Source organism: Pararge aegeria, chromosome 8 (genome assembly GCF_905163445.1).
Source record: "Pararge aegeria chromosome 8, ilParAegt1.1, whole genome shotgun sequence".
NCBI classification, from domain to species: domain Eukaryota; kingdom Metazoa; phylum Arthropoda; class Insecta; order Lepidoptera; family Nymphalidae; genus Pararge; species Pararge aegeria.
Genome location: NC_053187.1, coordinates 18736584 through 18758598, shown reverse-complemented (window position 1 = coordinate 18758598; position 22015 = coordinate 18736584). Strand labels below are relative to the sequence as shown.

Below are 22015 nucleotides of genomic sequence, written 5' to 3'. Positions count from 1 at the left end.
AGAGTTTTACAATACCTTCATGTACTTCTGCTGTGTTATTTGCTCACATCATAACCCAATTTGCGTTGGCCAGTTACGACTAGTGTTTAGGTTACGACTCAGACAAATTAAAACGTTTTGACATATCGCCAATAGTGGTACGAATTTAGTTTTATAACGAGCCACAATTGTGTCGCTCGACATCACTCGATTATGTACCTTCGGGCTAGTGTCATAAGATACACAATGCAAGTATCACTTTGGTCTGTCAATGAAAAATTAGGCTTCAGACACACACACACACAGTGTGCCATTTAAGTAGGTACCTAATTCTTTCTTAAAGTATATTGTAGCGAGTTAGTAACAGTTTTTATTAGTAAAGCTTTTGTTACACAGCTTCTCGGGGAAAGTACTACCGCCATTCTTATTTCTGCCGCCAAGTTGTGTTCAGGTCTGAAGGGTATTTAAACTACTCTTAAAAAGTTCAAAGTTTGTATTCAAGGGTTGTCTGGAAGAAATTGATTTTGCAATAAGACCGCCTTTGCACACAACTGTATTTAACTATTTTTTTTCTTTTTTTTTTAAATTGCTTATAGTTTAATTTTTTCTTTTCTCGTGTGTTTTTTGTATTGTTTCTTAATTTGTACAATAAAGTATTCTAATAAAAAAGTAAGCTTATAGAAAAGTTCTATTATAGTATAAAGGACTGCGTCAACGATGAAAAAGCTTGGGTGTAAATTATTGCTCTAAACAGGTTGCTTCTTATATAGTTTTAAATAGCAATGTGAGGTGGGCTTCTTCTTAGACCAGACCGCGTTTGGAACGTAGCTTTAGTTTTAAGTTGACGAATTTAGTTATCGCCATCAACTCAATTCTCTTTTGTATTTTACATGTAACGTACGCATCAAAAGTGCCATCTTTGTGCCTATCTGAATTATAAAGAAACTAGCTGTTGCCTGCGACTTCGTCTGTGTTTGATTTTGTTTTTTGATGTGGCATTCAATTTAGTTGTAGTTCTAAAAAAAATTAAAGTATTCAGTATCGCTAAGCCTTAAATAAGGGGTTTGCTGCTGGCCGCTGAGGAGTCCGCTGTCCTCTATCTCCAATCACATTCATCAGATCTTCACAAAGTTTGGGCAAAATTAAACACATATTATAACCTCTATAGTACAAAAATAATTATTTCATATCAGTTATAATTTGTCTGAGTTATGGTGTAAAATCGTCAAACACTTTCTTCCCCTCTCCCAAAGGAACTGAGCTTAATGTCGGGATAAAAATTTAGTATCCTATATTACTTCTAACACTTCCAAGAATATGTTTACAAAGTTTCATGAGGATCGGTTAAGGAGTATCTGCGTGAAAGCGTAACAAACAAACTTACATTCACATTTATAATATGAGTAGGGGTAGGGATAGGGATAGGGATATAGGTAATATAAAGATAGAGATATATTTGACTTTATCTTCACGCCTAAGGTTGATAGACTTAGGACGACAGTTTGTAGGATTTGTACCTTGCATGCTCTGCGAAATATTACTCTGTTTTTAGGCGATCGATGTTTTCCTACTTAGGTACTATCAGATGGGCCATATATATAGATATAGGTATACACTACCAGCTAGCTCTTGGCTGCAATGTCACCCGGTGATAAGTGATGATGCAATCTATGTTGGTTGTTAAGGGTATGACAGTTATGTTAAACCCTTTTAGGGCTCTACGCAGCATCGTGAACGCTAAATCCATTTGCGGCACTTTTTTGTAATTAGCCTCCCATTATGTTCTCGACAAGAGAAAATTAAGAAATTATCCATTTCTAAATTTCCTTGCTGGCTATGAGCCCGGGACCTCCCACTTAATAGACGACAGCGCTCTCCACTGCGCTAAGGGAGTATTCTAATCTATCACAGGCAGAACTTAGGGGAGCAACGTAGTGTTAACACTAATGACTGTTTTCACTAAACCTAGGAATCGCCTAAATCGAATGCCTAATGATTTAGTCCTTAGAACAAAAACGTTTCACCAACACTTAGGTGATAACTATTGGAGAGCAATGGATGTATGTCGTGTACTTATTAAAGCATTGCCTAGTTCTTCATTAGTAAAATGAGTATAAACCCCAAAAAACTAAGGTACAATTTGTGGTAAGTTATTATGCAGTCTAAGATGGTAGCGGGCTAACCTGTTAAAGAGTATGGTAGCCATACCCCTAATCGGTTTCTAGGCAATATCGCAGAAGCACTAAAACGCTTTGTCGTTCGGGTGGTAACTGGCCGCGGCCAAATCTTCCCGCCAGGCCAGACCAGAGAAAATACAGAAATTGTAAATTCTCAAATTGCCCTTGCGGGGAATCAAACCCGAGACCTCATATTTTAATTCACAGCGCTCACCGTTGCACCAGGGAGGTCGTCTACTACTGAATGGCAAAAGCCAAGATGTCATCTTAGAAAGCAGAAAAATTGAGTTAGCCAACGAATATGGTATCTGAGCCAGCACGTATTCTTTGAAAATCAACCAAAGAAGGAAATACAAAGAAGGATTGCATAGTTCTCCGTAATGTTTTTAAGGGCGAGTGGAGTCCACCAATCCGCTCTGGGCTAGCGTGGTGAACTACAACCCAAACTCTTCTCATTGTGGGAGGAGACCGTGCCCTGTAACGGGCTGGTCATGTGTTGATATCAGTGGCGTGCACTTCATACATGCACAAAAGCACTGCCTACCCTAAAATTGGTATATAACTTGTACAGGAGGAGGAATTTTGCTGTTTTACGCAATTTTCCCGCTGTATGCATACCCTGATAAGAAACCCAGTGCACGCCTCTGGTTGATATGATACTGAGATTTTGGGACGGAGTCTCGGGTAGTAACTAGTGTTGGGCAATAAAACTTGCACCTACCTATTGGCAGATTTGGATATTCCAACTAGGTACCTACGCAATTTCACGCATATAAAACCCAATGGCATGAAAAATGTCAGAAACTAAATGTCAACGAATTATACGCGCTTTAGGCAACCAATTACCCGTGCAAAGGAACAAACAAACAGATTGACGTTAGGGTGGATTATTTTTAATATTAATCAGACGGATCAGATGGCTCACCTGATGGTAAGTGAAAAACCATCGTCTTACAGCAACACTTCCCAGGGCAAGCAAGGAATACATCCTATAAATTGCCGCACTGTTAAGACACCGGCATTCATTCCATTCAAAATTCAAACAGAAATCAAAATCAAATTATTTTTTTTTTGAAATAACTATATAAAATAGGAGGTAGGTAAGTAGTAATATATACTAGATAGTTATATAAGTACTTTTGAAACGTCAAGTCTATCTGTGTGTAGTGACTCTATCGCCGGTTCAGACTGGAGCATAGTAATACTGCTTAACGGCAGAACTAATCATTGCAGTAGTAGGTTCATATGATACAAACTAGAGTACCACCACCTTCATACAAGTGGAAGAAAGCTTAAACGTAAGTTTTGACACTTTCTTGCTTTATGTCAAGCGACAAATTGTGTAAATTATTGCTCTAACCAGGTTGCTCTTCTAATAATTTAAAATGACATTGTGAGATGGTGATAACAAAAAAAAAAAAAAAACACCCGGCTAAGTTTTTTGTGGGCTTCTTCTTAGACCAGGACGCGTTTGGAACCCTCGTAGCTTTAGTTTTAAGTTTACGAATGTGGTTATCGCCATCATCTCACTACCGTGTGGTTCTTATGTACGCATCAAAAGTGCCACCTGTGGGCCTACTTGAATAAAGATATTTTTGACTTTGACTTTGACTTTGACTTTGACAAATGCCTAAGTATTACTAGATAAAGACGGCAATGGTCGCCCACAGGTTCGACCACAATTAATTTAAATAATATAAACACACTACGACAATACACACATCGCCATCTTTCCCCAAAGTAAGCGTAGCTTGTGTTATGGGTACTAAGATAACTGATGAATTTTTTTTATGAACAATATCCATAAATACTTATAAAATATAGAAAAAACACCCAGACACTGTAAAACATCCATGTGCACAGAAACATTTTCCAGTAGTGGAAATCGAAACCGCGACCTTGGACTCGGAAAGCAGGGTCGCTGCCCTCTGCGCCAATCGGCCGTCGAAAGTTCAATAAGTTTATCATTGTTAAATTTAGTGTGTGAAAAGTTTAGTTTTTGATTTAAAGTCTTTATTACGCATAATTTTAAAATAAATATTAGTATTCTGATCTTATTCTCTACATAAACTATAAGTATGGGAAATTCCATATTCGTCCGTTCGCCCAATTTTCGTACAAAAGAGTACAAAGTTTTTGCTTCACGTGTTAATATAAAGATGATAACTAAAGTATACTAGACATCGTAGTGCTAAAAAATTGTGGGTCTTTGACATTGATTATGTTACTATCGCGTCTGTGACCAATAAGTCTATAATCTGTGACTAATAGCTCTATATTTATACTAATGTTTGGCAATAATATCAGCGCAATAATCGAGCAAGGCTACCAAGTCCTTTTTTTTTTTTTTTGGAAAACAAACAGCTATAAATAAATTTCTACAATGGATAAACTTAATTATAGATCTTACACAAGTCAATAAAGTTTTCACTATTAATTATCATATCATAATGTACTTTGTAAACTGCTGAGTTTAACACTCTTGTGTGTGGAAGATATCAGTTTACAATAATTATTACGAGTATAAGTTAATTATAGTATATGAATAATAATGTTTTCCATGCACCTAACATAACTAAATAGCTTCGATCAAAGATATAATAGGTATGCGATACCATACATATTCTTAGCATAAACCATTACCATACATATATTTTTTATGTGCTTTTTGTGGTGTGCAATAAAAGTATATTCATTCATTCATTCATTTCATGGTCTAAATATAATGAGTCCGACTTAACTATAAGCTTATTATTTATTTATTTATTTATACTCTTTATTTGTACACCACTCAGAAAAACGAGACAAAAAAAAGAACAAACACATGAATGAAGAAAGAAGCTTAGTATCTAGAGCTATTTAAATTTTTTGTTATTTAACTTATAACATATAGTTTTGTTACCTAAAATAAGATTGATGAGATGTGTTACGTTACACGTTCTACTTCCGCATTTATTACAGGATTATTTTTTTACAAATGCCGTAGGAACCGTTTGTTTTCCTCGAATAAAAACCCCCGCCCTTCAAACTAACGCGACAAATAAATCAATATATATTTATATATTGGAGTAATTGTTACATCTTAATTGACTCATACCTATGTTTTACGCCTTTGACTGCCTGGAAGAGATCGCTATGTAGTGATTCGGACACCAAATTGTATCCTCTTGCTCCAATTTCTTTATATCTTTGTAACTACTTTTATCTTTGGTCTACAATAAAGTGTATTTATTCATTCATTCATTCATTCATTCATTCATACATTCATTCGATCATTCAAGTTGATTGGTTGCTTGCGTTGTAATTAGGGTGAAAAGTAACGACGAAAATACATATAAACACACTTTCGCATTCAAACTATTAGTATGAACTCTGAGCGGTAATAGAACAGTGGTTAACACATCGAATTCACTTTCGGGGGCCGAGTTCGAGCTCATTGCAATAATATGATGTTTATAATGATTGACTCTGTGGTTTTTCGAACGCTAAGCACCCATTGGCTTACTCACTGGCAAACTTACAAAAATAGTTTCCTAAATCCTAGGTCAGATACTACATCTTTTGACGCCTGACAGCATATCTACTTTTAATTTTGTATTGAAGCTTAGGTAAAGTCATTTAACTTTTTTATTGAGTTCTCATTTATTATTGGCACAAGTACCCGGAGCAGAGCGTATTTGTTTACAAACTGACAAGATGGTAATAAAACGACTGTACTGGTTCCAAAGACCATAACAACAACGTAGTAACATATTAAATCATTGGTAGCAGACAAAACAACGATTGCAATGTACACACATAGTTACTAGTGGAACTGAATGCAGCACCATCTTACGATAATACTATATGATACCATCTTACGATATAAATAATAAACTCAAAATGTATGTCTTCGAGTAGGCACAACCGTAGCATATATGTCATAAGTAAATAAGAGCAATCTGCTGAGTTTCTCCGGTGGTAGAGTCACTACAAACGGACTGACTTGACGTTTCAAATGTACTTATAAACTAGGCCTACTTAAAATAAATGAATTTTGATTTCATTTCATCAATATATAAAAGGCAAAGATGACTGACTGACTGACTGACTGATCTATCAACGCACAGCTCTAACCACTTGACGGATCGGGCTGAAATTTTGCACACAGATAGTTATTACAACGTAGGCATCCGTTACGAAAGGATATTTGAAAATTCCAACCCTAAGAGGGTTAAATGGGGGATGAGAGTTTGTATAAAATCCTTCATTTACCAATTTATTTTTCAAGTTACATCCATGAAACTTTGATTTTAGGTTTTCGATTAAAAATAAAGAATACGTTTTTCACAAATTTTAAAATTCCAATTCCAAAATTCCAATTCGAATAGGGGATGAAACTCACCATCATCATGTAATTGAAAGTTTCTTATTTTTTAAGTAATTTACGTTCATATTTTTCTATGAGCAGCAAAACTTTTATTAAACCTTTGTATTTGAAATTTACCAAATCAAAAATTGAACTTAACGGGAGCGAAACGGCGGGCAAAAGCTAGTTTCATTATCTAGTGAATCTACTTCTTTGTATACTCATTGAAAGTACCGGCGTGCAAGCAAAGCTATTGCAGATGACGCGAGGGAGGGGGTACTCCTTTACGCACCACCCACTCGTTGGCGGGCTACTTGACTCACTATATACCCATTTACACGTATGATACGAGTAATTTATCTTCATTGAGCAAACAAAAAACAAAAAATAACTCATCAGCTTTATTATTAGTACAGATCTAGATTTAGAACATCTCTATAATAACACTGCGTATGTCCTGTTTACAGGAACAGCTATTGTCCTAGAGGCCAATTGAGTGGGTTGGTAGGTTGATGGGTCGAGTTCATCGCAAAACAACAAATTATAGCTAGCTAGGTATTTCTACGACGTAACTTGCGACGTGACATCGGAAGTTGCCGGCCTAAAATTATTGGGCCCTCGAAATGACGTCTTAGACCAGGGCGCGTTTGGGACCCTCGTAGCTTTAGTTTTAAGTTGACGAATTTATTTATCGCCATCAACTCACTCCTATGTCATATTTTACATAATATAATGTACGCATCAAAAGTGCCATCTATGTGCCTATTTGAATAAAGAAGTATTTGACTTTGACGATGTAGACTCGCAATAGAGTAGCGTTTTCACAAAACGGTACTTAATAAAATTGTTTTGGTCTGGTGGAAGGCTTCGGCCGGGGCTAGTTACCAGTGGTGTGCACTTCATACATGCATAAAAGCGTTGCCTACCCTTTTTTTTTGCGTGGGAAAAGCTTTGATGAAGGTTATGGTTTGGAAATACCCAAACTGGAAACCATCACGGCATGTCCCTCTTGTTGGCTTTGTTAGACGCCCCTACCCTAACAATTTCATATAACTGGCAACAGAGGTGGATTTTCACATTTTATGCCATTTTAATGCATTATCAACCCATTGCACTTCAGGGCGCAGTTCTCCTCCCACAATAAGAAGGGGTTAAGCCCATAGTCCACCACGCTGAACCAGTGCGGATTGGTGGACTCCAAGCACCTTTTGAGAATGTTATGGACAATTCTTTAGTTTTCCTTCACCGTTGAAGCTAGTGATACTTTAATTGGTTAAAACGCACAAATCTTTGAAAAGCTAGAGGTGCGTGCTGGGATTCACACTCGGCCGTTCGAAAGTGAAGTCGAAGTGCCTGCCCACTGGGCTATCACGCTTCAGCTAGTTTCCAATAAAAAGGAGGAAAGGAGCGTAATAAAAATTCCGAATTTTCATTGCAATACAAGTTGAATTGTTTACGTATTGCTTACAGAAAGGACTTTGAAACCGAACTTCATATTGTTATCGTAGAAGTCAATAAAAGTTGTGCAAAAGAAAATTGCAGAGTTTGATTTATCTTTGTGTTTCTGTGACGTTTAAATGTATGTATTCAAGTTTGTATAGATATGTAAATATTTTAACTATATATATGCAGTATTCGTATGTATAGTATATGTACTGTATATAATTAATAATTTTGGTTATTGCACTATCCCGTTTTATGTACCTAATATACTACCAAACCAACAGTTCTACAAGCAAAGGTTGTCTGGAGGAGATCACTGCTAGCCTTTGCACATTTATTTTGTATTGTCGTTTGTTTTATTAACCTAGCTTTCTATTTGCATGTGCAAAAAAGACTTCTTATATTTATTGTAACTATTAATTTTAGTTTGTTATTATTATTTCCCTAGTAAATCGTAGTTATTTTCAATGTACTAAATACCTCTTGTTAGTGTTGTTCTCTCTACAAACGTAGAATGAGGCTAAAGATAAAATTTTTGAAAAGAAAAAAAAAAAAAAGACTTCTATTCTATTCTATTCTCCTACCGTTTTGTGAAAATTCTTTATAAATGGATTTATCCATCAGTATAGAGAATTTTTAATAGTAATTATTGACGAAGAACAGATGGTCCCCCTCATTGTAAGTGCAAAACTATCGCCTACAAACGAAGCAACACTTCGCAGGACATACAACACCACGTCCTTGAACATGCCGCCCTGTGTCCATTCACCTGAGGCGAAGGTGTTTAGCCACACCGGTGGTAGAGTCACTACACACAGACAGACATGGCGTTTCAAAAGTGCTTATATTAGGCCTACTTGAAATAAATGAATTTTGAATTTGAATTCATGTGCCAAAATTGCGGCAAAATTAAGCATGGCGATATTACTTCTCCGAACAAGCTCTGTCAAGAACAACTCTACCCCTGAGCTGAGTATAGACTTGTTGACGAAGTATTTCGGGCTGTGTGGCCATGAGAAAAAGCAATTAAAAACAAGAATGTAATTTTAAAAAATTACCACTGTCCAACACTATTAGAATTTTAAGGTTTGAAAAAAGTTGGTATATATAATTTTTTTGTTTTTTAAATTGATTGTTGATGTGGATTGGATTATAAGGATTCTAAAAGTAGCTCATAAACCGAAATATGTTCGCGCATTTAGAAGTTATGATGGAATTAAGAAACTGAGACCCATAAGTTAATAGGACCAATAGTTCGGTATGAGGACCCGGGTTCGATTTCCGGCAGGGGCGATTTGGGAATTTATAATGTCTTAATTTTCTCTGGTCTGGTCGGCTGGTTTGCTTTGGCTGTGGCTAGTTACCACCTTACTGACAAAGACGTTCCGCTAAGCGATTTAGTGTTCCGGTGCGATGTCGCGTAGAAACCTATTAGGGGTATGACTACCATACTCCCTAACCGGTTAGCCCGCTACCATCTTAGACTGCATCATCACTTACCACCAGGTGAGATTGCACTCAAGGGCTAACTTGTAGTTGCTTAGTTACAAATAAATACATGAACCCTGAAAATATAACTCTGCAGTCGTGTAAAAGAAACAGAAATGGTGTTATACTTTTTAAAAACCAAAATGATCATATCATTTGACTTTCAATAAACTCATTAAATCATGAAGTCTCTATTTACTTTGGCATAACTAGCGGTTTTCATTTTTGAGTACGGATTGCGATGTACTTAGTTTATGAATGCGCGACACGAGATAACTAACTATATGTTTTAATTATCTAGTCTATCTTTATAGAAAAAAATAAGTCTATCCACGTCGCGCCCACAAACATGAGGTGTAGAATTTTTCTGCGAAGAAATACGTAGCTCGAAGTTAGAAAATTGCGTTGTCAATCCCCTTTTCTCGCAGACAGTCATCTCTTAACTTCATGTTTTTACCAAGAATTACTAGTAAAGTACTTTTAAGCTGATGAATCGAATCCACGATGGCAGGACCTTGTGACCTTACCAAACATGCTAACTGGTAACAACAGACCAACGCAGAAGTATATACTTAGAAATAATCTTAATATATATAAATCTCCTGTCACGATGTTTGTCCGCGATGGACTCCTAAACTACTTAACCGATTTTAAATTTAATTGGCACACCGTGAGCAGTCTGCTCCAACTTAAGAGATAGGATAGCTTAGATTTTTAATTATAGTCGCAATTTTATTTTATTGCAAAGTATTTGTCTATAATTAATTGACAGACACATGTTATACATATATATAACTACTGTACTCATTTAAGGCTTAGCGATACTGAATAATTTAAAAAAAAAATGAACCGCAGACGAAGTCGCGGGCAAGAGCTAGTACGATATATATATCTTCAACATAGCCTAACGAAGCCGCAGATCTATAATGAATACTGACGCTGATTTTATAGTAATTGGCCCTAATTTTATTGTTTACTTCGCGCCTTCTCTATATCTATTAGGGATAATCTGAACCTATAAAACTGTAGCAAGACTGACTTTCTAAGTAAAAACACACAATTCCAATGCAGTTTTTTTTTTTTAAGTAAATATATTACGACACACATCGCCATCCAGCCCCAAAGTAAGCGTAGCTTGTATTATGTGTACTATTTTTTTATGAATAAAATACTCATAAATACTAATAATATACAGATAAACACCCAGATACTGAAAACTGTTGGGAATCGACTCAGAAATCAGGGTAGCTGCCCACTGCGCCACTCGGCCGCTTATTATAGCTTTTAGTGACAGAGCTTGACCGGGCAATAACTTTTGCCATGCTTATTCTGACGCAAAGCAGCATTGTTGCAATGCTATGTTCCGGTCTGAAGGACGTGGTGGTTGTAATTTGTGAGGCTGTTGGTTCGATTCCCACAACTGGAAGGGCGTGTTTGCCAGTGGTTGCATTGCAGGCATACCTTATGTCCTAACACTAAAAAAATCGTTTATTTCGTTTCTTACATTGTAAATGATACATGTTGTGAAGAACTCCTAGAAAGCATCAAAATACCTGTGTCATAATCATAATCATTTATTTGCAAAAAACATGTGAAATTATAGATGTTTAATAAAAATATACGGAACAATGCCCATTTAGAGGCATGCAAATCTTAACTTAAAAATAATTAAAAACATTCATAATTAGATTACGTCAATTATAATATAAATTAATTAATTACAATGTCAATTTTATGTCCGATGCTATATAATGACAATGAATTTAATTTAGGCCTTAAGTACCAGCAAAGTACTCATCTACGGAATAATAACATTTTTCAGTAAGATATTGTTTCAACTTACGTTTCAGCTTTTATGTACTAAGATTTTTATCAGTCAGCTCCTCCGGTAATTTATTGTAAATCTTATGTGCCATATTAAAAATACTTTTGCCAAACTGCGCAGATGAATGTTTTGAAAAACAAATTTTATTTCGCCTCCTTGCACTCTCAGAGAACCTAAACAGATTTCCATTTAATTTGATGAATACAACAAATTTATAAATGTACAGGCATGCACTTCTTCTTCTTAGTCGTTTCAGTCTTGACAGACTGGTCGTGGTCGTCATCTCGGTGTTGTGGCTCGCTTGACAATACTTCGCCACTCTTCTCTAACGGTTGCCTTTCTTGCGCATTCATGTAGAGGAGCCTCGATTGTAGCCTTCACTTGGTCCGTCCATCTCATCGGTGATCTTCCGCGTGCTCTGGTACCTTCTACTTTACCTTGAACCACAAGTCGCTCAATGGACACGTCATTACGCCTGGACACGTGACCGAAGAAACTAAGAATTCGCACTTGAACTGCAGAAGAAAGGCGCTGTTTGATGCTGAGTTCGTCAAGAATTGATTCATTAGTACGGAACATGTTCCAGGTCACTCCCAACATTCTCCTCCAGCACCACATCTCAAGAGCATCTATTCTTTTCTTCTCAGTCTCCCTCAGGGTCCACGTCTCCGAAGCGTAGAAAAATATGGGGAATATCAGTGCTTTAACTAGCCGGATCTTTGTGGCTTTCGTTATATTACGATTCCTCCATATCCTTTGCAACTTGTCCATAGCCGATCTAGACATTGCCATTCGTCTCTTGATCTCGTCAATGCAGCCACCATTATTGGAGATCTGCGCACCTAAATAGATGTACGATTGAACTACATCACAGTTCGCAATTTGTGTTACTTCCGGCGTGTTGTTGTTGATACGGTCGACAATCATCATTTTGGTTTTAGCGCGGTTGATCTTCAGGCCAAATTCTAGACTGATGCTTTCCATCTTTTGCAAGAGATTTTCTATGTAGCGGGCACTAGATGCGAATAGAGTGGTGTCATCCGCGTAGCGCAAGTTGGAAATTTTTAGGCCACCAATTACAACTCCATCTGTCCAGTTTTCTAGAGTGCGTCTCGTAATAAGCTCTGTGTATATATTAAACAGAAGTGGCGAGATTATGCATCCTTGACGAACCCCAGCCTTAGGTTGAAAGTGGTTCGAAAATTGGTCATCTGTCTTTACAGATGCAGTACCATCTTCGTAGAGACGCCTAAGTAGATGTACGAGGTGTTTCGGCGTTCCCATTTCCAGTAGAGTCTTCCAGAGCACAGGCCATTTGACAGAATCAAATGCCTTTGAGAAATCTACAAAGCAGATGTAAGTTGCTTTGTTAAATTCGCGAGACTTCTCAATTATTTGGCGAACTATTAAGATTTGCTCCCTCGTGCCTTTTCCTTTTACAAATCCTGCTTGTTCCGGAGCTACTTCCTTGGACAAGTAGGACTTTAGGCGTTCGTTGAGGATGTGCAGTAAAATTTTGCTTGCATGTGGTATAAGAGCAATTAGACGATAATTACTGCACAACTTTGTTGAACCCTTTTTATGAAGTGGAACAAAGACAGTATGAGCCCAGTCTTGAGGCCTTATCCAGTTTGCCACACCTTATTACAAAGAACGTGGAACATCTGTACGCCATATTCTCCGGATGCTTTGATTATCTCTATTGGGATTGCATCCCTGCCTAAAGATTTTCCATTCTTTAGGTGTTTTATTGCAGCTCTGACTTCATCTTTAAGAATGTCTGGCTCTATTTCTTCACGACCGGGCTCAGTTGAAGCAAAACACCGTGATTGTGGGTCCTCAAACAGTGACTGACAATATTTTCTCCAGGTTTCCGAGATTGCTTCTATCTCCGTCACTGTTTGACCGTGAGAGTTCTCAATGACCCAAGTTTTTGAAGTGAGAGATTTAGTTATAAATCGAATTTTCTGATGGAGGTCTCTACACTCATGTCTATCTGCATGGGCTTCAACTTCAGCACATAAGTTTTGAAGCCAGGCATTATGATCTCGCCTGGATGCTATCTGTATCTGCGCTGACTTCTGGTTCAATGTCCTCACATTAGCTCCTCTAGCCTTCAAATCTCGTCTCTCTTCCACAAGGGCCAGAGTATTATCACTCATCCAGTGTTGCCGTTTACGTGCTATTATAGGTGGTGTTGTAAGTTGAACAGCGCTAGTAATAACATTTTTAACCCGGTCCCACATTCTATCAGGACACTCAGTATCCTTCATGGACGCCCACTGATCCATGCTTTGTTTTAATACTGCTTTAAAGCTTGAACTGTCTTTTACTTCGAGCCTTCTTCGTAGGTCGGGTTTTCTGGACGCTCTTAGCTTAAGCTGGATTTTGGAAATCAGGAGTTGATGATCCGATCCACAGTCAGCTCCTGGTAGTGTGTGAGTGTTCCTAATAGATGTCTTCCACCGTGACCTAATCATAATGTAGTCAATCTGATTTCGGTAGTTGCCGTCGGGTGATATCCAGGTGTAGAGTCTTCGTGGATGGTTTTGAAAGAAACTGTTGGAAATCATCAGGTTATTATCAGCTGCAAATTGCATGAGGCGCTCACCCCTTTCATTACGCTGCCCCAGTCCATATTTTCCCACACAAGAGCTAAGAAGGTGTGAATCGGAACCTATCTTTGCATTAAAGTCCCCGATAATCACGAGCAATTCCCGTTTTGGAACCTTTAAGATGCTGGACTCCAAGTCTGAATAGAAGCTCTCAATATCCTCATTACATGCGGCGCTAGTTGGTGCATAAACCTGTATGATGTTAAAGTTTACTGGTTTTGCCTTCAGTTTGATACTCACCAATCTGTCGCTAACAGGTTCATATCCCAGCACAGATGTCTTTATACTTTTTGGTATGATAAAAGCTACTCCGTTTCTGCTGTTTTCGTCGTTGCTAGAGTAGTAAACAACATTTGTTTCAGTGAGAAAATGACCATTGCCCTTCCAGTGTGTTTCACTTATGCCACATATATTTATACCACATCGAGAAATCTCATCTTCAAGAACTTTAAGTTTCCCTGGTTGTAGTAATCCGCGGACATTCCATGTTCCTATCTTCTGGATCTGCTGCATCTTTACGGATATTCCAGTAGTATGATTTCCGTGGGGTGCCTGGTTTCCTGCACCCACATGGCCCGTAGCCAATTTCTCACCATCTGTCCGGGACACAGTATGGCGCCGGTTGCTAAGCGGATCGCATGGCCACTTCTTTACTTTATAACTTTTTTCCATTATGACGACTTTCTAGGCATGCACTAGTCAATATTTTTAATTTTTGGAAGTGAGGTTTGTATGACACATACAAACCTCACTTCCAAAAATTGATATTGGTTGTAGGTTATTTGATGCTAACTAGTTTTTTTTTAACACTAATCCGCACTGGGCCAGCGTGGTGGACTATGGCCTATTAACCCATTCTCATTGTGTGAGGTGACCCGTGCCCTGTAGCATGATCCATGAAGTGTTCCCCTGTTTATAGGCTACATCCACATACCATCAGGTGAGCCCTCTGCTTTGTCGGTCTATTATTACATTGAAAAATAATAATAAATTATCAATTAAATAAAACTTTCATATTTTTTGTAAAATTTACCGTTATGTTGTAGAATCGGGGTTGACATTTTATATGTACGCGTGTATGTCACATTCTAGCCAGTGTTATGTTCCTTCTTTGCAAAATCAGATATAAGCTAGTTTATTAAAGCCAAGAAATATATTCTTGAAGAAAAAGTAGATACAAAGAAGAAGTTCAATAAAAAAGGGTAAGATTTTATTAGGCTCATGCAATCTCGTAGTTTGGGATGGTATGGGAATAAAATACAAAGGACATTCGCACTGAACTTTTTCCGTAGTTTCCACTTTCCCCTGAAATGGATGTCAGTAGCAATTTACCCCGAAAGGCATCACGATTTGAAGGCGCACTTTATTAAATTGTCTCTCTCTTTACAAATGGCTTTTACAGATGGGACAGAAAGAATCGTGTATAAGTTATGAATCGCATTTCTTTAAGTGGGTCTGCCATAACCACAAATTGCATTCCTTTTTTAACCACGATAGAACCACGATAGTGACCGTAAATATTTTTTATGTGCATGTGTGCGAGTGCCAGCAGTGGGATGTGCAGGCGATGACATACACACAGTATGTCATCGCCTGCACATCCCACTGCTGGCCACAAGCCTCGTCTCCGTAGGAAATACTGTATTAGAGCGTAGACCCACCACGCTGCGGCAATACAGGTGGGTGGGCTATACGTGTAAGTATATGTGTGTGTGCTACTATAAATCTGAAAAGCACCTAGGTCAATTTTATTGAAGTATGACTGCTGTACAGATTCTTAATAAAGTAACGGTTATAAAGCCAGAAACCAGACCCGAGAGTGCAACGGTTGAAGAATGAACAGAAATAACTTATTTGCTGTTTGTAGGCTACGGGTCTCCTATCAGATGATTAAAAAAAAAGTCTTCTGTTACTATAACCATCTTCTGTGATGACCAACCCGCCTACCAGGCGTACATAAACGTCTGCGTGCGTATAAACATTATCGTTGGGAGAGGCCTTTACTCCAGCAGTGGACTGCGAAACGTTTCAAAAGTGCTTATAAATTAGGCCTACAATATATGAAATAAATGAATTTTGAAAGGATATTGATGAGTTTGATGAAAGATCTTACGGAAAAATCCTATTATAATATTAAGGATTATTTAAACGATAAAAAAGTTGGGTGAGAATTGCTCTAGCTTCATAGCTTAATATAAATTAACTGATGGTGATAACAAAAAAAAAAATTACCCGGCTAAGTTTGTTGTGGACTCTTCTTAGACCAGGGCGCGTTTGGAACCCTTGTAGCTTTAGGTTTAAGTTGGCGAACGAAGTTATCACCATCCCCTTACAATTATGTAAACATATACGTATGAACGCTTCATAAGTGCCTGTGAATAAAGAAATTTAGAATTTGAATTGGAATTTGAATTTGATCAAACACTCTGCTCTTCCGTCCCAGTCCGTGCACTAGCCATAACTCTGGTTTTGTTTTGCCGCCGACAACGTCAAAACTGTTCTACCGACCAGTTAAATATAACCGAACTAGTCTAACCCCGTTACAAAAATAAAACTAAACATTCGTTTTAATGGAGCGTCGAGTATTAGTTAATCAGGGTTTAAAATTTACATTAAGACGTACATTTTTCATTTTTATCAGACTTATATTATTCAAATGGATGTTTATTATTGGTAACTCAATTACTTCAGAACTAAAACGGATAAACGGATTGGTATGATACTCGACACGTACATAGATTATTGCGTGCTTAAGTAGTTTCGCAGGAAGCCAAAAAATCCACACGAAAGTGACTGTGGGCGGAGACTTGTATTTGAACTGACTTATAATATCTAACTATATAACCATGATGATGCAGGCTAAGATGGTAGCGGACTAACCTGTAACAGTGGATTTTGGAACTCCCTGCAAAAGACATATGTCCAGCAGTGGACTTCGAGTTTGGACTTCTTTGAAAGAGTTAGTTGACAAGGCGGGTAACATAGGCTACTTTTGGCCTAGGAAAACATCAAACTCTTAAGGGTTTAAAGTAACATTCATATTTGCACAAAAAATATAATTTTTCCTTCGTGTCCTAATATAGCAACGATTCGATCTATTCGCCGCGGGTAAACCGTGGCGCGCAGCTAGTTTATGTATATTTTTGTCAATAACAGCGTAATAACTAAGATCATAAATTAAGCTAAACATATTTAAACAGGTTAATAAAAATCCATTTAACATTGTCAACAGACACTGTTTTCAGATAGCATTATAGACTTGACGTTTCAAAAGTGCCTAATATAGTCTCGTATAGTCTTTAGGTATATAATATATTAGAAATATTTCAAAGAATCAGATTTGAGGTAAGATATACCAAGGTGTTGCACAAAATAGGATCAAAATTGGAATCGATATCGGAAAATAGTGACATGGTACCTACCCAAGCCAATCAACAACGATTTATAAAAAGAAAACAAAAATTAATAAAAGCCGGTCCATTCTTCTTTATTTATTTTATCTCTATGGGTTTCGCGCTGGCCAATTGCGGGTTGGTAAACTTCACACACCTTTGAGAACATTATCGAGAACTCTCAGACATGCTGGTTTCCTCAAAATGTTGTCCTTCACCGTGAAAGCAAGTTATATTTAATTGTATAAATTAAAAACGCACGTAACTAGTGGATAGAACTTCGGTTACACTTTCAGGGGGCTGAGTTTCAATCCCAGCACGCACCTCTAACTTTTCTAAGTAATGTGTAGTTTAAGATTTAAAATATCACTTGCTTCGACGTAGGCCAACATCGCAAAACCTGCATGCCTGAGAATTCTCCATAATATTCTCAAATGTGTGTGGAGTCCACCATTCCACACTGGGTCAGCGTGGTTTAGTAAACCCTTCTCATTGACTGGTAATGGGTTTATATGTTGACGACGATGTTATTATATATTAAATTAAATAATTCATAATTATTTTTTTGCATAAACTGTGTACATATACACGTATCTAACAACTCCTTCCTTTAGTCTTACGAGCTAAAAAGTAATATAACGGTTAGCATCCCTATTTCGATTTTAAAAAAACACTCACCTGAAGTCCCTTATCGTCGTTTTCAGTCATATTGTCACTTTACAGCACGCAATACCAATGCGTTTCACAATATTACGAGGAATATGGGATACTACGATGTCACGAAATGAAATTCACGGCGCGAGCGATCGGCGTGCGAGCCTGGAGTGCAATGGGAAGCGAAGATGGTGTGTATACGTGCTATGTTTTGTATCATCAAGAGCGAAAGTTACTAGGTTTTACGGGTGCGAACTTTTTGATTTACAGGCTCCAAATATTTGTAAGAACTTGAAAACAATAATCTTGCCTACTACCAGAGGCGTACACAGGGTTTTTGACCAGGTTATGGGGACCAGAAGGAAGATAGCATAAAATAATTAAATAGTTCAAACAAACTAAAAAAACACGCTTGGTATAAAAAACTAAACTAATTTCTTTCTTTTAGTTTATTCATAATAGCGTTTTAGTTTTTCTTGATCTATTATTGTTATTAGAGCAAAATTAATCGGTAACCCATCCACCATTAAAGAGATAAAATATAGATAAAATATTTTTTTTTTATTCAGTGTGCCCGTCTCTCGAAATGCAAGTTCTAATTATTATTCAAAACAGGCCATTAAAAAGTAACAGTTAACGCCCTCTACCATCTAGTAGCTTAATGTTTTCTGTGGAATTTGTTAGTTACGCGAACGCCATAGGTTTTTTACATTCGGGTCTAGATGGCGCTGCAGCAATTAGTAAAAAATCTTATTTTTTATAGTGAAAATTGGAATAATCTTTTCAGATTAGTGTATTGTCATCGGTCCTCGATATGTCTACAAAGTTTGAAAGAAATCTGACCGTTTAAAGTGGGTCAAAATCGCGCCCAAAGAAGTCGGTTACAAACAAACATACAAAGCGTGAAGCTAATAAAAAGCGTGTAATAAAAAATCCCCTCTATAAGTTATACAATAATTAAGGACAGTGCGTTTGTGTATGTATGAAGTGCACGACACTGCCTACTACAAAGTAACGATGATAGCCTTGTGGGTAAGGCTTCGGTTTTTCTTTCAGGGGGACCGTGTTTCAACCCCCGCACGCATCTCTTACTTTTCGAATGTATGTGCGTTTTGGATTTAAGCGAAAATAAATCTACCAATCCCATATAATCCCAATAAACCCTTCTCATTCTGAGAAGAGACCTGTGCCATGTCAGGCCGAAATTGGGTTCATGATGATGATCCCAATCACACTTTTACTTAAGGTAGGTTTAAGGCGTTATACTAACGTAGCTGCCTCGTTGGCTTAGTGGTTAGCATGTTCAACTGTGAATCGCGTGGTCCTGGATTCGACTAAAAGTTCAGGCTAAGAATTGTTAGCTACTGTGTATTTTATGTAATCAATTTTCAGCACCAGCAAGGAATGGAAAAGCATGTTACACTTCGATCGCGGTTATTATCACTTAATTGTGATATTAGTCGTTAAAACCCACAAACCCACATTGGAGCAGCGTGGTGAGTCTAACCTCTAAAAAAGTTTCTGATGATGACGTTGATGAGGATGCCTGCTACGTTTTGTTTCGGCGATGGTTATCCTGGAATAGCTTCATCTGAATAAAATACCTTAGCTCTCTTCACTGCCTTTTTAAAGAATCTTGTTAACACTTCTGTACACAATACTACCAAACCCTATATTATTATCGCCAGGTAGACTACGGTCTATTACTGGCCACTTCCATAAGTACCCGTGTACTTTTGTAAGTGCATAGACTACAGCGCTATTGTTCCATACTTAAAAACATTGTTAATTTTTCGCGCACGCTCGTTGTAAAGACGCCGAATGCAAGATTCAATGTTACCACTTGTTGTATATTCTACTATTTTATAAAGCTAATAAATTCTTGATTTTAATAAATATATCGTAGAATATATTTTTTCATATGGGAACGGGTAGTTTTTATTGAATTTTCTTTTTAATTAGGAAGTGAAACTCATTACTAAGTGTCGATACAATGTACTACGCGCAAACTGAATTAAGACCGACGGTTGCCAGCCGACAGCGCCGAGTGGTTTTCATTAAAAACTTCATCTTGTTCCCATAACCTAACTGCAACTAACCTACCTACCCTTTGCAATTAAGTGAACTACATTACCATATGTATAACTAGCTGCGCCCCGCGGTGTTACCCGCGTTTAAGAAGTTCGTTGCTTTGTTAGGACGTGAAGGAAGGACGATGTTTGATGTAAATAAACTTACTTATTTTGACAAAAAAAAAAACTATAATTAATAAATGTTATATCAATCGAAAAGAAAAATAATGTGGATAACACATATATATGGACATACACACAAATATAAATTTACTACAATAACATACATATTCTTTAAAAGCCCTTAAAAAAAGATTCCAAAAAAAAACCATACATATGTTTACATACATAAAATCGCACAATAATATAATAAACCCGGGAGCTCCTACTTAAATTCACAGCGCTCACCGTTCACCAGGGAGGTCGTCAAAATGTGGATGGGCATCTTCTGTGACATGATATATGATGGATCTTGATAAGAAAATTCCCTGTAATTTACTGGTTTAGTTGGTTTAGGTGGGCCTAATAGTTCGGCTGAGGACTATGAGGTCATAGCTCGAATTGAGCTGTTAATGAAATATTCGTTGATCGCGTAACCTTCTAAACATGCCCGACTAAGGATTACAAGGCCATAGGCTGGAATCTCCGGGCAAGCCAGACATGGTTAGCTATTTGGTTGTTATTGGATAGAAGTAGGCGTTAGTAGTGAAATAGAGTTAAATCGATGAGAAATCACTTTTAATCAATAGTCCTACTGAAATTAGGTATTAAGTTAAAAGCATACCGCATAAATAAGATAGGTAAACATTGTAATTGAAGAAAATTCATGAGAAAGGTAGCAGAAAATAACGAATTTACTGTCAAACCCAATTTTACCGACGTAATGCAATTGCACGGTAAATGTACATTATACAAGGTTTCCTTCAGCAGATTGATACTTTCGCTTATAAAGGAGCATTCACACTCAGCGGACGTATAGATCAAATTGAGTCAAGGTACAGTTTTTTGAATATTTAACGGTGATAACCTAGTGGTTAGAACTTCGACTTCTCTTTCGGTATAGCCGAGCTCCGGCACGCACCTAGAGCTTTTCTGAGTTATGTTAGTTTTAATTAATTAAATACCATGTGTACTCCCTAACAGGTTATCCCGCTACCATCTTAGACTGCATTATCACTTACCACCAGGTAAGTCTGCAGCCAAGGGTTAACTCGTAGTGGAAAGAAATAAAAAAAAACTGGTGAAAGAAGCGGTCCAGAACCGTGGCTTTTGAAACTGCCTGAACTGCCTTTTGAACTGTCAAGCAGTGGATGTCAAACGGTTGATGTAATGATGAAGATGGTCAGGTTATCTCGGTCCGACAATTGTTACAATAAAAAAAAAAACTCAAGGGTGGCCTCTAGAAACAATTATCTTTGAATGAACTTAAACATAACTTAACCAAATTATACCTTCTACCTTAACGCTCTTTTTTATTTCCTGTGTTTGGTGTAAAATAAAAGAAAAAAATTGGAAAATCCAAAAGTGCACGCCTCATAATCTCATTTTTTTCACAACAAAATTGATTTTTTTTTAACTGAAACTTTCAATGCTCATTACAATTTTTTTTTTTCATATTAATTATTATTCATTTGTAAACAAGACACGGTAATATCATAATGATTGCACATTGAAAGTTACAATTAATATTAGCTACAATAATTACATGGAAATTTAACGACAGTGAATTGAACGCTCATATTAACTAAGAAATTATGTCGTGTGTTACTTTAGATAATTAAAAAAAAAAAATTCCGATACGATCATTTTTTCGACCAATTTTGTTGCCACATACACCCGTCCATACACGGACGTCCAGAAAAGATTATGTTTAATGTTATTATTTACTATGTTAAACAAAAAATTGAAATGTATTTTATGTGCCTGACAAATTATTTGACTTGATATTAGTGTACTTAAATTAACCTGTAAATGCAATATAAATAACAAAAAATCAATTTCAGTTTCGAGATAACTGCTTTT

General features: G+C 37.1%; 1 protein-coding gene across 10 annotated transcripts in view; it reads right to left on the bottom strand.

The window, feature by feature from the left end:
- Window positions 1-22015, bottom strand: part of LOC120625613 (uncharacterized protein ZK1073.1) — a 76100-nt gene that overhangs the window by 23327 nt on the left and 30758 nt on the right. The window contains exon 1 of one of the 10 annotated variants that reach the window (XM_039892694.1): window positions 17946-18096. The exons of the other annotated variants lie outside the window; for them this stretch is intronic. Within the exon in view, the coding sequence (XP_039748628.1) occupies window positions 17946-17975 (30 nt within the window). The 5' untranslated portion in view covers window positions 17976-18096. Of the gene's footprint in view, window positions 1-17945; window positions 18097-22015 lie in introns of those variants that run through there. 10 annotated transcript variants of the gene reach the window in all.